This window comes from Entelurus aequoreus, linkage group LG28 (assembly GCF_033978785.1).
Source record: "Entelurus aequoreus isolate RoL-2023_Sb linkage group LG28, RoL_Eaeq_v1.1, whole genome shotgun sequence".
Classification (NCBI taxonomy): domain Eukaryota; kingdom Metazoa; phylum Chordata; class Actinopteri; order Syngnathiformes; family Syngnathidae; genus Entelurus; species Entelurus aequoreus.
Window position 1 is genome coordinate 16,836,700 of NC_084758.1, and position 14,333 is coordinate 16,851,032.

Consider the following 14,333-nt stretch of genomic DNA (forward strand, 5'->3'; position numbering starts at 1 on the left):
AAAAAAGGACACAGAGGTTGCCTACAGCCACAGCTGGTAATGCCAATGTTTTTTTGCCTCTGTGCTATTTAGTAAAAATCAATAAATTGATAAATAAATACACCACGCATCAGGCGACGTTTATAGACTGAATCGAGATGGAATTAAATCGTGAAACAGTAGTTTGTTATACTTGGAGTGGAACCTTTGAAGTTCTTCACCCCAAAAGTCTTACAATTCTGAATGTCATCACAGTTTGTGTTCTAAATATCCGAAATTCAAAGGATGTGGAACTTTTTTTTGGCTGGAAATGTATAGATAGATAGTACTTTATTGATTCCTTCAGGAGAGTTCCCTCAGGAAAATTTAATTATGTGACAAAAACATGATTGTAAAATGTTTTCTTTGCCACATAAATGCTGCATAGTTATTGAAAGTAGTAAAGAAAAAGAACCACCTTGAGAAGATGGTACCAACAGACTGGAAAGTTTGGTTGGACATATTTCCACTGAGGTAGAGACACGTGACGACCAATGAGATAGCAGCAAAATAGTGCCCTCCCATTTGGTAAGATGTGGTTCAAGTCAATAACTGAAAGATGCTGTCTAGATGGTCTGATGTTCACTTGGTCCAACGAGAGGAGAAAATGTGGATCGTGCTTCATCTGCTGCTCCTGCTCCAAAGTGGAGGTAAGTCCATGCTCAGTTCCAATGGAGACATGTTCATACTGTACATGACTCTTATTAATATGTCTGCTTTTCCTCTTCAGCATGTACAGGTGCTTACAACTTTTCCACTCAGACTCTTGGACCTGGACAAAATGTCTCTCTGACATGTCCCCGCGGGACAACTGAGAATATTGAACGCTTAATTTGGATCCGACTTGTTTCTGGAACCTATCCTGAAATTTTAGCTACAATGGCATCTTACGATTCAGGACCTGTTGAAAATGGAACATCTAATACTGGACATCGCATCACAGCCAAAAAAGAACAAGGAACATTTCTTCTGCAAATTAGTCAAGTAGAGAAAAGTGATACGGCGATCTACTACTGTTTAAAAGTGAACTTTGGTCAATTCTCGTTTTTGAAAGGAACATTCCTTCAGGTCACAGGTAAATATGACAACAAATAATTAGAAAACAGTTTAAATTAACAATTGTACATATTTTAATTGTTACATAACATCTGTTTATAGATAACAATGTTAACTTTAAATGAACAAATATTTTATTGTGATGAACATGTTTTTACATGCACTACAAGAAATGTAACCTCTGCATTAACACATCACAGTATTTTTTACCTTCAAGATTTCAACAGAAGTGAATGTCGATCTGTGGAATCAAAGTCACAGAGTGCTGAAAGACTTCAATTTGTCTTGCACTCTTCCCAGAACCAGAACCCTCCGTGTCTGTTGTCTCTGAAGTCCAACCAGGACCGCCTGTGAAGTTGCAGTGCTCAGTCCTCTCCCACTCTGGGAATGAAACCTGTCAGGATGGACACAAAGTGTCCTGGTTCAGAACTGGACCAGAAAGTGTCCATCCCAGCTTTGTTTACGCTCATAAGGAATGCAAGAAGATCAAAGATAAGTCCACACAGAAATGTGTCCACACTTTCTCAAAGAACGTCAACTCCTCTGATGCTGGAACTTACTTGTGTGCTGTGGTCACATGTGGGAGGATTTTCATGGGAAATCCAATAAAAGTCAACACTAAAGGTAAATATTAATTGATTTGTATTGATAGATTCATTAAAAGTGTTTTTTCACTAGTGTTTTTTATCATAACAATCTAGATGGTGGCAGCTCTGCTTCATACAAGTATGTTATAATCGTCTTGAGTGCTGCTTTGGCCTTAAGTTTCATCATGTCAGCCTTCCTCATCAACAAGATCAGGACAAAAAACAGTTTTTCCTGCAAAGGTAAGAAAACAGCACATTAGGAATCATCAATAGGTTGGTCTTTTCTATGATTTATTTTCAATTTTTTTTAGTTGGGCCACAAACACTCGATGAAACATTCAGTCGCGTCCAGCAGGTAAGAAAAAGTTTGTAGAAAAGTTCTGCATCTTTGTTTTCTTTTTCTTGCCATGTCTTACATGATTTGTTTCTTTAGAGAGACGAGGACTCTTTGGTTTATTCCGTGCCGACCATTGTTACCAAGAAAACTGGCAGAGCGAGGCAGACAAATAGGAGGGCAGCAGAGGAATTCAGCACGTACGCTGACGTGCGTCTTCAAAAGTAAATCCTCCTGCTCTGATTTACCAAAGTATTATCTTAAGAGTTGTATTGACTTTCTGTAAGACTTGGCGCAGTGTGCTGAGAGATGCAAGACCTGTTGATGAAGATAATCCAAAATGTACTATATTTTCAGGTTATAGGCTGCTATTTTGTTTTCACGATTTGAACCCTGCGCTTTATACAATGCTGCGGCCTCTAATAGATATTTAAGGGTTCATAAACTAAATTTGCTCTTTAGCGCCGCCCTCGTGGCTCCCTGGGGCTTTTTCAAAAATGTGTGAAAATGGAAAAGATGGTGGAAAAAATATAATTTTTGTTTTAATATTGTTTTCGTTAGAGAGCAAAAATGACACACACACCTTCCTAATTGCCAGAAATCCCACTGTTTATATTAAACATGCTTCACTGATGAGAGGATTTGGCGAGCAACGTTTTGTCCTACTAATTTGGGCGGCCCTTCAACACACTGTAGTTTGTTTACATGTAGCTGCCACTCTTTTTTGGCTCATTTTGAGAAGAAAAAAAAATTCAGTGTAAGCCTGGGCCGCTGGAGAGGGGGTCCAGACTGAGGCCAAGGGAAAAAAACCTCATAGCCATCACACATAAACATGTGTTTAAGAGGGTATCATCAAATAACACAAAGGAAATTAAAGACATTAGAAGAGCAGAGCTTATGCAACCAACCACTTCTACACACAGCCACGAAAGTAGAACAAAAAAATATATACACTTTTGTGGCCTCTGCGGTGTTCTACGCCATCGGCTGCTGGGGTGGAGCAGACCCAACAAAGCAACCAAGAGAGCCGACTCCACCCTCGACCGCCCACCAATATAAACACTTACATCATGTGTTGCCTGCATTGTAAGACTTATGTAAGGCGTTTACTTTTTTGCAGCTCTAGAAGGATTTTTATTTTGTATTTTTGGTCCAATATGGCTTTTTCAACATTTTGGGTTGCCGACCACTGCATTAGTCCAATGAAATTGCCAAAGGGGTTATGGTGGACCAAATAAACTGTTCACAGTAAATCAAAATGCATTCACACTTATTATGGAGAAGTCGCAACAAAATGCACACAACAAAGCTCCAAAGTCAAAGACGATCGACACGGCCATCGAACAACTAAACGGCCAACGCCGCACAGAACGGAACGGAAATCCACCACCACTAACAGGCCCCAACAGGACGCGCCAAAGAAGACACGTTCAGTAAAGAAGGAGGAGAAGGACGGATACCGCGCTCAGGTAGGCTACTCTAAGCTGTTCTACAGTCACTGTCTTCTGTCAAATTTGGGACTGAACACAAGCACCTGTGTAAATATTGCAATGTGTGCATCTGCAATTACAGATTTGTCCAAAAATTTAAAATTTAGCCCGGATTTTACAATATTTTTTATGGTACTTTTGTGCTGATTTGAAACATAAATGTCCACCCTGTTTAGTTCCAAAATCAATATCATGTGTATGTTGATGATACTTCATACTGCAAACAGTAAATAAAAAGTACTGACATTTTGCAGTATTCTTGCTCTGTGGAGTCATTGCAACAATCGTGTATGACATTGTTGCACACTTGACAGGAAGGAACTTTTTTCATACTTCATTTTTTTGGATATTGCACGAAGTTGAAGATTGTGCTTCTTTGAGTTTTGTTTTTGTTTTTTTCAAAAGAGAAACCACAACCACAACCATTTCAAAGCAGCATTGGTGTCAGTAAGTTGGTGTGTCGGGATTTGAAGCGTGGAAGGCAGCTTGAGCAACGTGACCCCAAGATGCAGCCAACAACACGCTATTGCCAACAATTGCCAATAATATTCTTTGATACATCAAAATATAATAAATGCATTCTAGAAGGAGTTGAGGAAAAACAACTCGCAATGAAAACAGGACAAAAGAAGGCAAGTGCAAACGGAATTGTACAAGACACGGACTTCTTTGTTTAAAGCAATAGGCACAGCCAGGCAGAGCAAATTTGAACTTTACAGTACAGATAAGATCAACATTTATTTGTGTTAGCTCAAAGAACAAAGAGGTGCAGAGTGTTTGCATTTACAAAAGAAGGAGCATATATAAATAGATAGATTACTGTACAGATAAATATATTGTACTTTTGCATATGCATCCACTGTTACGGATGTATGTTACATTGTCTTTATAGTCCATCGAGTTAATCAGTTTTTTGGGGGAATTGAGGGGAATATTATGATGTGTTCAAGAGTCTTATGGCCTGAGGGAAGAAGCTGTTACAGAACCTGGAGGTTCTGCTACGGAGGCTGCGGAACCTCTTTCTGGAGTCCAGCAGTGAAAACAGTCCTTGGTGGGGGTGGGAGGAGTCTCTACAGATTTTCTGAGCACTGGTCAGGCAGCGGATTTTTGCGATCTCCTGGATAGGAGTAAGAGGAGTCCTGATGACCTTTTCCGCCGTCCTCACCACTCTCTGCAGAGACTTTCAGTCTGAGGCACTGCACTCCGGTCCAGACAGAGATGCAGTAGGCTCTCTATAGTGCCTCTGTAGAATGTGGTGGGAATGGGGGGAGGGAGCTGTGTTCTTTTCATCCGACGCAAAAAGTGCATGCGCTGCTGAGCTCTTTTTTTATGAGGGATCAGGTTAGATTGACAGTTATCTGCACCCCCAGGAACTTGGTGCTGCTCACCATCTCCACTGCTGTGCCGTTGATGAAGAGTGGAGTGTGGCTGGACTGGTGCCTCCTGAAGTCGACAATGATCTCCTTGGTCTTGTCGACGTTCAGGACCAGGTTGTTGGTTCTGCACCAGTCAACCAGATGTTTCACCTCCTCCCTGTAGTCCATGTCGTTGTTGTCATGGATAAGGCCCACTACTGTTGTGTCGTCTGCATACTTCACAATGTGGTTAGTAGTGGACCTGCCGCAGCAGTCATGGGTCATCAGTGTGAACAGCAGCGGACTCAGGACGCAGCCCTGGGGGGAGCTCAGGGAGATGGCACTGGAGGTGTTGTTGCCCACTCTCACTGGAGGTGTTGTTGCCCAGCAGCCAGTTGCATGGTGGGGTACTGAATCCAAGGGGGGCCAGTTTGCTCACTAGGTTCGCGGGATTCTGAAGTCCAGAAACAACATCCGCACGTGTGTATCCTTTCCTTCCAGATTTTGTAATCTCAGGTGGAGTGCAGAAATGAACCACAGGAAGAATGAGACAGCGCCTGACCTAAATAGGAGACTGTTTGGCAACCGATTGCAGGTGGGTCCTGGTTGCCAATCAGGCAGCAGGGTAGACGCCTGTGCATGGCACGAGGAAGTGAATGTACCAAAAAAAATGGAGGGCGGTGGGAGGGCGGTGGGAGAACGTTGGTGGCGGGGTCGCAAAACTGCGGCCTTAATGCTTGGCCGGCATGTCGGCCACGTGACCTTGAATCCAGCGGAGTAGAGTCCGGTGCTGACAGGCACGGTGGACACGCGCAAATGGAAAAGCAGCGATGACGTCATGGGAGCCGGAGACCTAGTGTCCCTGAAGATACCGGCACAATTCAGGTGATGGTGCCGAGCGTAAAGCAGCTGCAGCTGGCGAGGTGGACGTCCATGAGCCGGCCAACCCTGCGACTGACAAAAATGAGGAGTATGGGCGCCAGGCGGGAGCCTCTGCAGCAGACGAGGATGACGGCAGGCAAGCGAGCGACTGTCCTGGAGATCTGGCAGGCCAATTTAGTGTTGCCAATCAACTTATCCCCAGGTGCATGTCTTTGGAGGTGGGAGGAAGCCGGAGTTCCCGGAGGGAACCCACGCAGTCACGGGGAGAACATGCAAACTCCACACAGAAAGATCCCGAGCCCGGGATTGAACTCAGGACTACTCAGGACCTCCGTATTGTGAGAAAGATGCACTAACCACTGTTCCACCGTGCTGCCCTATTCTTTAATAATTCAAAAGAAAATGCACTCACGAGGGAGGGGGAGAAAAAACAACTAGGTTTGTCCTGGTTGCCAATCAGGCAGCGTGCGTGTTGGAACTGAATCTCTGTCACTCTGAAATAATGCAGTGTTGTTTACATGCACTTTATGTATGAGACCTTTTTGGTCGTGAAAACCAATGTGTCTGTTTTCATGGAGCTTATGTTTCAATGTTTTAATCCTTTGTCATCTATATTAATTCAACCTGTGAAAATTGCTTGACAAATGAAAAAACACGAACAAAAGGGTAAAAGCAGGCCAACTTCTGAATAGACAAATTACGTAGTCAACATTCAAAGTGTAGAAAATACATTTTTATATCCATGCACAAAATACTTCGACCTGCACTTTTCTTGCATCTCAGGATAGTTGTTTTTTTTGTTTGTTTTAGACTCACAAGTGAGCTTCTAGTCACGTACGCTTGGTAAAAATGGCTCAGTAGTTTGAAAAAAAAAATGCAGCGGAAATAAATTTTTCGCATTTCAGCCTAACACCATTGTCTCTGACTTGCAAACCTCCTCGAGACTTAGTGGAAAGACGATCACAACGATGGCGGAGCTGACTGCACTTGTGCTTCTCGGCGCATTGGGTGAGTTTAGGCACCTCCGTTTTGTATTTTCCACTTTTTCCTGCATATTTACTCTTCTTCTGTCTTTTTCTTCAGTTCTGAGTCAATCCTACATTCCGATAACACTGAGCCTAGTGGAAGTTGGCGTTAACGTCACTTTGGCATGCCCGCGCCACGACGATAGAGGTGACATATTTTACTGGTACAAGATGAAATTCGGCTCAATGGTCCAAACCATTGTGGAGGGGTATTTCGGGGAAATGTCCCTTCGAGGACCGTTCAAGGACGGAAGATTTGTGAGCGCGCGTACGGGTGACATGTACGTTTTAAACATCACAAACGTACACAAAGACGATGAAGCGATGTACACCTGCCAAGCTGGGACCTCATACAACATGGTGTTCACCGGTGGCACGCATCTGGTGGTGAAAGGTGAATATACAGTACAATATACACTTGTAAAGAACATAATGTCATGGCTGTCTTGAGTTTTCAATCATTTCTACAACTCTTGTTTGTTTGTGATAGAGTGATTGGAGCACATATTTGTTGGGGGGGAGGAGTATATTTATAGCTAGAATTCCCTGAAATTAAAGTATTTCTTATATATATATATATATATATATATATATATATATATATATATATATATATATATATAGTACAGTACAGAGTAATGAAAATACAGTTGTTCTACTAACTGTACTGTACTTGCTGCTTACTTAAAAAAAATAAAAATAACACTTACCTTTCACTATTTCAGTAGCCTTTGTTCTACCATTTGAGTACTGGCGAGCGATCTCTGAATCCGGGATCATATCCTTCACGGATTTGTTGAAAACATCCGCAAATGAAAACGGGATGTTGCTTGCAAGGTGGCCCATAATTCTGCGTTGCCGCTGCCTTGTGCTTTTCTGACCGTTCATGAGTGACTATATCCATTCGGCCACCGTGTTATGGGTTATAGATAAACCTATGGATAACGGAGACATATATAATAGTCTCCTTTTCAGGTGAGAGGACGCTAAAGGCAGTGCTTTTAAGGCACGCCCCCAATATTGTTGTCTGGGTGGAAATCGGGAGAAATTCGGGAGAATGGTTGTCCCGGGAGATTTTAGGGAGAGGCACTGAAATTCGGGAGTCTCCCGGAAAATTCGGGAGGGTTGGCAAGTATGGCTCCAATCACCCTACCACAAAAAAATAAGAGTTGTAGAAATGATTGGAAACTCAAGACAGCCATGACATTATGTTATTTACAAGTGTATGTAAACTTTTGACCACAACTATATGTGGACTGTTTATCGATAAAAGGGCTTCTGAATCAAACATGTTAATGCCTCTTTGTGACTCTCACAGACCCCAGACGCAAGTCCTTCCAGGTGAGACAAATTCCGCAAAGCAAGTCGGTCAAAGGAGGCGAGTCTGTGACCATCCAGTGTTCCGTCCTAGCTGAGAGCAAAGAATATTTCCGCCAATGTCCGAACCAAAGCAGCGTCTACTGGTTGAAGTCAGGATCGGGAGAGTCTGATCCACACATCATTTACTCCGACAGTGATGATGAACAAGACCCAAGAAGCTGCGTCTACCATCTCTCTCTGACCGTACTCAACTCCTCTGATACCGGAACATACTACTGTGCCGTAGCCACGTGTGGACAGATCCTATTCGGACAAGGAACTCATGTGGACACACGTATGTATTAAACATTTACTCATGTTATTTATTTTAATCAATTGTTGGTCTTTTTTAAAGGTTAACAAATAGGTTTAGACCAGTGATTCTCCAACTGATCAGTCATACTGAGTCATTGTGGTATTATCGTGTCAGTTTGTATGTACGTTTATGACGATTTACGAAGCTATGCGCTTGCCCCCGTGGAAAATGTGGTCTTCCTTCAGCCAAAACACTACCGCTTTGGTCCAGTGGCGCCGCCAAAATCAAGCAAAACTTAAAGTTCTTAAGTGGGGCTTTAAAGGCCTACTGAAAGCCACTACTACCGACCACGCAGTCTGATAGTTTATACATCAATGATGAAATCTTAACATTGCAACACATGCCAATACGGCCGGGTTGACTTATAAAGTGCAATTTGAAATTTCCCGCTAAACTTCCGGTTGAAAACGTCTATGTATGATGACGTATGCGCGTGACGTCAATCGTTGAACCGGAAGTATTGGTACACCATTGAATCCAACACAAAAAAACTCTGTTTTCATCTCAAAATTCCACAGTATTCTGGACATCTGTGTTGGTGAATCTTTTGCAATTTTTTTTTTTTTTTTTTTTTAATGTCCTGCCCAGCTTCTCGGGCAAATCATATAGTAGATGTAGATGCCCATATCGGCTGTTCAGATTTACTTTACAAAAGAGAAGTGTAGGATACTTCTCTTGTTGCCTTACTTGTATTTTGACTTTATTAAATGTATTTATATTATCATTTGGTGCAGCCGGGCCGGAGCAGGAGGGGATAGAAAGAGAGAAAAAGGAAGACAGAGGGGGGAATTGTGGGGACAAGAGGGGGATTAGACAGAGAGACAAAAACAACAACAGCAAACACAACAACAACAACAACAACAGAGCAACATCAGCAAATACGACATGTACAAATATGATGGTAAAAGTAATAGCAAATAAGCAGTTAGCGAAAATTAAAAAAAAAAAAAAAAAAAATTACAGAAATGACAATGAGCATTATTACACTAAAAATGGAGCAATATGAATACCAATAGAAATAGTGCTATTGATAATAAACAATACCAGTTCTTTACCTTTATTATCAACAATACAATTGTTCAAATGCAACAATACATATACGTAATGATAACTTGAGATACGAAAGAATGCAGAAAAATGGAGGGGAAGAAAGAGAAGCAACCTTAACCTTGTAGATTGTTATAGTAACAATAGGTTAAGCTTTGTCAGTGTGCCATGTGTTATACCCAGTTTACCCTAGGGCAACAACGTTAATATATGTTTGATGAAACGTGATTATGTGCATGAGTGTATGTGTGCATATGTACTTGTATATGTACAGTATGTGTACTTGTACAGTGAATGTATATGTACAGTATGTGTATATGTGTGTACAGCGAATGTATATGTACAGTATGTGTATACAGTATGTGTGTTTGAACAGTGAATGTATATGTACAGTATGTGTAAATGTGTGTTTGTACAGTGAATGTATATGTACAGTATATGTATGTGTGTGTTTGTACAGTGAATGTATATGTACAGTATATGTATGTGTGTGTTTGTACAGTGAATGTATGTGTAGTATGTGTATGTGTGTGTTTGTACAGTGAATGTATATGTACAGTATGTGTATATGTATGTTTTTACAGTGAATGTATATGTACAGTATGTGTATACAGTATGTTTGTATAATGAATGTGCGTGTGGATGTATGAACTTTGAGTGTGTAAATATGTACTGTATTTATTTGTATATGTATGTGGGAGCGTAGGTACCTATGTATGTCTGTATGTATGTGTGTGAGTATATGTGAATTTGCATGTACAATACATTTGACTCCCAGTGTGTGCGGGAGCCAGAGTACGGCCCCAGCCTCCCCGAGAACCCATCCCACAAACAGTAGGTGTGGTGCCCAGGGAACCAGGGGCCACCGCCCCCACGCAGCCAAGCCGGACAGCGACAGGAACCCCAGAGCCTGGCCCACCGTGCCGCCCACAAGGGCCAGCAGCAGGCCGCAGACAGACGCACCCGGCAGAGGACAAGGCACGAGAAAAACAGTGTAGTTACAGTTCCATGGTTTAATAGTATTGTTGATTTTCTGTCTATCCTTCCAGTCAGGGGTTTATTTCTTCTGTTTCTATCTGCATTCGCCGATGTATTGTCGTGGAGATAAAAGTCACTGTGAATGTCCATTTCGCATTCTCGACTCTCATTTTCAAGAGGATATAGTATCCGAGGTGGTTTAAAATACAAATCCGTGATCCACAATAGAAAAAGGAGAAAGTGTGGAATCCAATGAGCCAGCTTATACCTAAGTCAGAGCGAAAAAAGATGCGTCCTGCACTGCACTCTAGTCTTCACTCTCACGTTCGTCATCCACAAATCTTTCATCCTGGCTCAAATTAATGGGGTAATCGTCGCTTCCTCGGTCCGAATCGCTCTCGCTGCTGGTGTAAACAATGGGGAAATGTGAGGAGCCTTTCAACCTGTGACGTCACGCTACTTCCGGTACAGGCAAGGCTTTTTTTATCAGCGACCAAAAGTTGCGAACTTTATCGTCGATGTTCTCTACTAAATCCTTTCAGCAAAAATACGGCAATATCGCGAAATGATCAAGTATGACACATAGAATGGATCTGCTATCCCCGTTTAAATAAAAAAAAAATCATTTCAGTAGGCCTTTAACATTTCAATGTAATAACATTTAGATGTAGATTTAACACTTGGATGTCATATTTAGATTTAATGTTTGGATTTACCATTGAGAGCTGGATTTTATCATTTAGATTTCACTTCGAGATTTAACATTTAGATTAACATTTGCGTTTAACGTTTATTCATGTTTATATTTATATTAAACACTTATATTTATTGTGGTTCGTGTACCTTCCGTTCATTCTATTTCCAATTCTTAACTGCAAATCAAACAACACCTTTCGGGCCATTTTTTTTAATTTTCATTTCTGTTAAGTTAAGTATTTATTTTATATATATATATATATATATGAAATACTTAAATTTCAGTGAATTCTAGCTATAAATATACTCCCCCCCCCCCCCCCCCCCCCCACAAATCTTCCGAATTTGGAAGTCTCAAGGTTGGCAAGTATGGGATAAGCGGTTGAAGATAGATGGATAAATCTCAGAAATACAAAAAAAACATTTACATGCCTGAACAACACAAAACAAATAGAGCGTGTCAATATGTGGAGTAAAACAATCCAAGTATTACATTACGTCCTCTGCAGTGGACATTTGTTTTTGGTCTTTTGTTAAACTCGCACTTTTCAGGGGGGGAAAAAAGGGCCTGTTATGCAGTACACAAAGGTCCACCACACAGGACGTTGGTTCTCAGGTTGATGGTGGAGGTGTTGACAAAGCATGATGAGGAAGCAGAACTAGATTAGGATAGCTTTATTGTCAGTGCACTTTAAAACAAAAATAAAACAAAACTGTTCTTTGCTCTCTCAATCAGAAGACGAGCATGTTAAACACAGGAAGTGAACAAACTTGCATGAGACAGCGAGAAGGGCTGGGCTTTATTAAGCTCTGCGTCTTCCTCCTCCTTTACTCACATGTTCACTTCGTCCGACTTCAATAAAATCAACACCTGCACGATGTTCAGATTTCATTCGGTTTGAAGACGCAACAAAGAAGAGCAGAAAGTTGAACCCTTTCCTCTCGCTGTGTTCTTGCTACTTCCTGTTGCGGTCCGACTCGCTGCCGTCATCAAACTGCTTTGCTCTCTTGGTATTAGTCTGAAGTTAGAATTTGGCTTCTGCGATAATAACTTCAGAGTGTGAATGGTTTTGTCCCGCGGACTCCAAGGGGCAAGCAAGGCGCACCGAATCCAACTGTTGGTTACTTTATTGTGTAAGGTTGTGTTGCAGTCCTAAGATGCACTCTTCTTGTGTTGCAGAACAAGACGTGAAAGCAGCTGCCGTTTTGCTGAGTGCTCTGCTGGCCTCCTTCGCTGTTGTGGTCACTGTTTTAGTTGCTTAACTTGTATTTTATTTTTACCAACAATAGTATTCTTTTTAAATTGTCATACCCATCATTTTGTAAAGGAACGTTTGCTTTTTTTCCCCCAAGATGGCGCTGCTGTGGTGGCTGCTGGTGGCAGGAGCTCATCCTTTTGTGTTCCTGATGTTTCCCTCTTGTTTGCATGTGTTTTGTTTTTGCCTTTTGGTTCGGGACCCTTTGGGACTTTTGGGACTTCTGCGGTGCTTTTTTGTGAACTTCTGGATCTACCTCCCGGGGAGCCTTTTGGTCACTGAGACCAGCTGCTGGGTCTATGCCACACCTGAGTCCGTTTGGAGAGACTGGAGGAGATGCGGATGAAGAGACAGGGCTGCGGAGCTGGGACGGACAAGCTTCACAGTGTCTTGGCTGAATGAGCAGGTATCGGACACCTCGGTCTCCTTGGACGTATCTTTGCTCATCCATGCGGACTGGACACTGGCCGAGAGTTGGTGGGCGGCCGAGGGTGGAGTCTGCTCTCTTGTTTGCTTTGTTGGGTCTGCTCCTGTCTCTGGCCATGCTCCCCCCACCCCAGCAGACGATGGCGTGGAACACCGCAGAGGCCACCACAGTGTATATGTTTTTGTTGTTGTTTTTTTCCTTTTGTGGCTGTGTGTAGAAGTGGCTGGTTGCATCACATGTTCATGTGTGCTAAGGCTATGAGTTTTTGTTTTTCCTTGGCCTCAGTCTGGACCCCCTCTCCAGGGGCCCAGGCTTAGACTGAATATTTTATTTTCTCACCGGAAGTTGGCAGACCCGTCAGCGATCCTGTAATGTTGGTCTGCTCTTGAATGGGATTAATCTGAAAATCTTAATTCCCCCTCTGGGATTATTAAAGTATTTCGGATTCTGATCCTTTAAAAATGTAATTCATGAAACAGTAGATTCGGCTGTGCTTGCCAAAAATGCTAAGACAGGGAGAAGACGTAGGATTAAATAAACTCTGCTTCTTCTTCTTTGTTTTGGACGTGTTGAGTTGTGCGAGTGTAAACATGTGATGCACTTCAATGTAACTTTGACAACCATGTTTACTAAACCATTACCAAACACCACGACTGTATGAAGATAATAAACCATTCATTTGTCTTTAAGGGGTCCTATTATCCAAAACCACATTTCATACCTGTTTGTTCTGTTTTTGTGTATTTGGCATTTCCATAAGTCCCAAAAATTTGAAATCAAACCATGGAGGCATGGCAGAGATGTTTATAAAACAAACTTGCCTTCTTCCAAATGAGCGGTTTGGAATTTAAAACATTAGTAAGTGCTTTGAGCTTTGCGTGAGTTGTAGTCCAAAGTTGAAGTCAGTAAGTTCCTTTAATTTCCCTATCCACTTGTTGCGGGGCACACTGGCTCGTACATGCACGTGTCAGCCGCTGTTCTCACTTCTAATACAAATTAAGAGTATAGTTCTGTCAGTAGACCCCATATGGAAGCGCTAAAAACTACAACATTTCTGACAGGGAGGAGACACAGTTGATTGAGGAAGGCCTCGGCACGTAAATAAGACCGACCATCCTGAAGAGACGTTTAGAAAGTGGCTTGAAGAAGGTCTGTAAAACATCATCTATGCAACATTTTTTTACCAAAAGCACCACCATTACATGTTATGTAGACCACAAAGTTAAAAAAAAATCCCCTTTTCAATACCTGTATGTATATATATATATACCTGTATATATATATATATATATATGTACGCTATATATGTATATACTGTATGTGCATATGTTTTTCTATGTGTTTATGCGTGTGTACATCTATATATATGTATATGCAGTATATATGTATATATGCACGTATACAGTATACATATTTGTGTGTGTATATATATATACGCTATATATGTATTTACACTGTATGTGCATATGTGTTTATATGTATTTATGCGTGTGTGTGTGTGTGTGTG

At 41.7% G+C, this 14,333-nt stretch overlaps 1 protein-coding gene across 1 annotated transcript; it reads left to right on the forward strand.

Annotated features, from left to right (window-relative positions):
* The first annotated feature begins 1,846 nt into the window (after positions 1 to 1,846).
* On the forward strand, positions 1,847 to 12,406 carry LOC133644912 (uncharacterized). The gene is made up of 9 exons (XM_062039664.1): positions 1,847 to 1,901; positions 1,973 to 2,016; positions 2,095 to 2,219; positions 5,357 to 5,541; positions 5,726 to 5,886; positions 6,628 to 6,730; positions 6,806 to 7,141; positions 8,066 to 8,401; positions 12,324 to 12,406. Exons 1-9 carry the CDS (start codon positions 1,847 to 1,849, stop codon positions 12,404 to 12,406), a joined length of 1,428 nt encoding a protein of 475 aa, XP_061895648.1.
* The last annotated feature ends 1,927 nt before the right edge of the window (positions 12,407 to 14,333 follow it).

Bases quoted from the DNA above. Each gene is read 5' to 3' on its own strand.
- LOC133644912 (XM_062039664.1), top strand. From the start codon at position 1,847: ATGTCAGCCTTCCTCATCAACAAGATCAGGACAAAAAACAGTTTTTCC. The intron at 2,220-5,356 runs GTAAATCCTCCT...TTGTAATCTCAG, and splicing joins GCTGACGTGCGTCTTCAAAA to GTGGAGTGCAGAAATGAACC. The intron at 7,142-8,065 runs GTGAATATACAG...TGACTCTCACAG, and splicing joins CACGCATCTGGTGGTGAAAG to ACCCCAGACGCAAGTCCTTC.